Below are 1,593 nucleotides of genomic sequence, written 5' to 3'. Positions count from 1 at the left end.
TTCATCACATGAACAAAATGTTGATTCTCACACAAAGTGAGAGATTGTTAAATAAATAGATAAAAGAAAAATTGTTAAGTACAAAGAGAGATAAATCAATATTTATATAGGAGATATATCAATATATAGAATATCTGATGAAATAAACAATAAATCTGTTTCAGGGATCAAAATCAAACATCTCACTATACTTTTTTGTACATCAATTTTCTTAGCAGAACAATCTCTTTAGGTGTTTAGAAATGTATTTCATTTTTAGTCCATATATGATTGGATTAAACAGTGGATGATATAAAACCACTTGCAAAGTCATTATTAAACGTACAGTCTGTGAAATATCAGATTCCAGTCGAAGTATAATAACTTCACATGTACAGAAGAATGAATAGTTGAATAAAACCAGCAGGTGAGGTAAGCAGGTCTGTGTAGCTTTTTTCCTGACTTCTCTACAGCTTTGATAAGATATTATAAGTATCTTTGTGTAAGTGAAAACTATGTAGAGCATGGGAAAAAATACAATATTGAGCAAAACATTCACACCATAAATAGCCAAAACTCTTGAACTCACACAATGAAGTTTGTAAACTGACTTATTACAAAATATCCCTTGCAGAGTAAAGTTACACACTTTTCTAGTAGCACTTAGTGATGTTGTTGTCACGGTTCTGGGTCCGTTGGACCCAGTATTTCGAGTTTATTATGTTTTGGTTCACTTTTGCATCATGGATTATTCTTTGTTTCTCTGGTACTTTGTGTTTCAGTTATCTTGGTGTTTTGGATTGTTTCTCATTCTCTTGTTGTGATGTTTATTATTATTATCATCTCTGCCTGCCCGCACACAGAGCCCTGACAGTTGTTCCTGCAACCTGACAAGCAGGCACAAGCCACGCTAAGACCAAGAAAACAGAGATGGTAGTTTTTTTCATGATTACGGAATATTGCAAAGGTTTGCATATAGACACATATCTGTCATAGGCCATGGCTGCCAACACTAAAAATTCTGAAGCTCCTGAAGTGTAAAGTACAAAATACTGAAAGTGACACATTGTGTGTGATATAATCTGTTTTTCAGATAAAACATCAAGCAAAAACTTTGGGTAGATGGTTGTGCAAAAAAAAGTAGAGTTAATCAGCAAAACTGCAATAAAAATATACATGGGCTCATGAAGGCTTTGATGAAACACAATAAGACGAATAATGGTGGAATTAGAGAAAATTACTGCAGCATATATTGTAAAAATAATCAGAAAATAGACATATCTGTACTTTTCCACCTCTACATACCCATTAAGTGTTATGTAAGTTAAATTTAGTTTATTGTCCATTGAGTTACCTGGCTGGGAATTGTATTTACAAGATCCTATCCACAGTTCTAATGCGTCCTGCTCTGACCATGCAGTATGTTTTTAATCACTCTACTTCACCCTCCACGGATTTCAGCAAATCCTCCACCACAACATGCATTCATGTGACCTTTTTTAAACTGTGAAGAGTTGTTTTGACTTTAAGGCAGCTTTGCAGTCCAGAAGTTCAGTGTCTAATAAACAGTGGCAAAGATACCCCAAGTCAGCATGCAAGTAGTGTGGCTAAATT

The 1,593-nt window shown here is 34.3% G+C and overlaps 1 protein-coding gene across 1 annotated transcript; it reads right to left on the bottom strand.

Annotated features, from left to right (window-relative positions):
• Positions 1-211: 211 nt before the first annotated feature.
• LOC102215871 (olfactory receptor 10J4-like) lies at positions 212-1,325 on the bottom strand. The gene is made up of 2 exons (XM_005745316.1): positions 841-1,325; positions 212-665 (listed from the first exon to the last, which is right to left on the bottom strand). The coding sequence occupies exons 1-2, from the start codon at positions 1,323-1,325 to the stop codon at positions 212-214; spliced, it is 939 nt and encodes a 312-aa protein (XP_005745373.1).
• Between the last annotated feature and the right edge of the window lie 268 nt (positions 1,326-1,593).

The sequence above is a fragment of the Pundamilia nyererei genome, unplaced genomic scaffold (genome assembly GCF_000239375.1).
Source record: "Pundamilia nyererei isolate P.nyererei 1_Seehausen unplaced genomic scaffold, PunNye1.0 scaffold00157, whole genome shotgun sequence".
Lineage (NCBI taxonomy): Eukaryota > Metazoa > Chordata > Actinopteri > Cichliformes > Cichlidae > Pundamilia > Pundamilia nyererei.
Note: the sequence above shows the minus strand (reverse complement) of the source record. Positions and strands in the feature narration are given on the sequence as shown.

Bases quoted from the DNA above. Each gene is read 5' to 3' on its own strand.
- LOC102215871 (XM_005745316.1), bottom strand. From the start codon at position 1,325: ATGGACAATAAACTAAATTTAACTTACATAACACTTAATGGGTATGTA. The intron at 666-840 runs GTGTGCGGGCAG...CAACGGACCCAG, and splicing joins GGAACAACTGTCAGGGCTCT to AACCGTGACAACAACATCAC.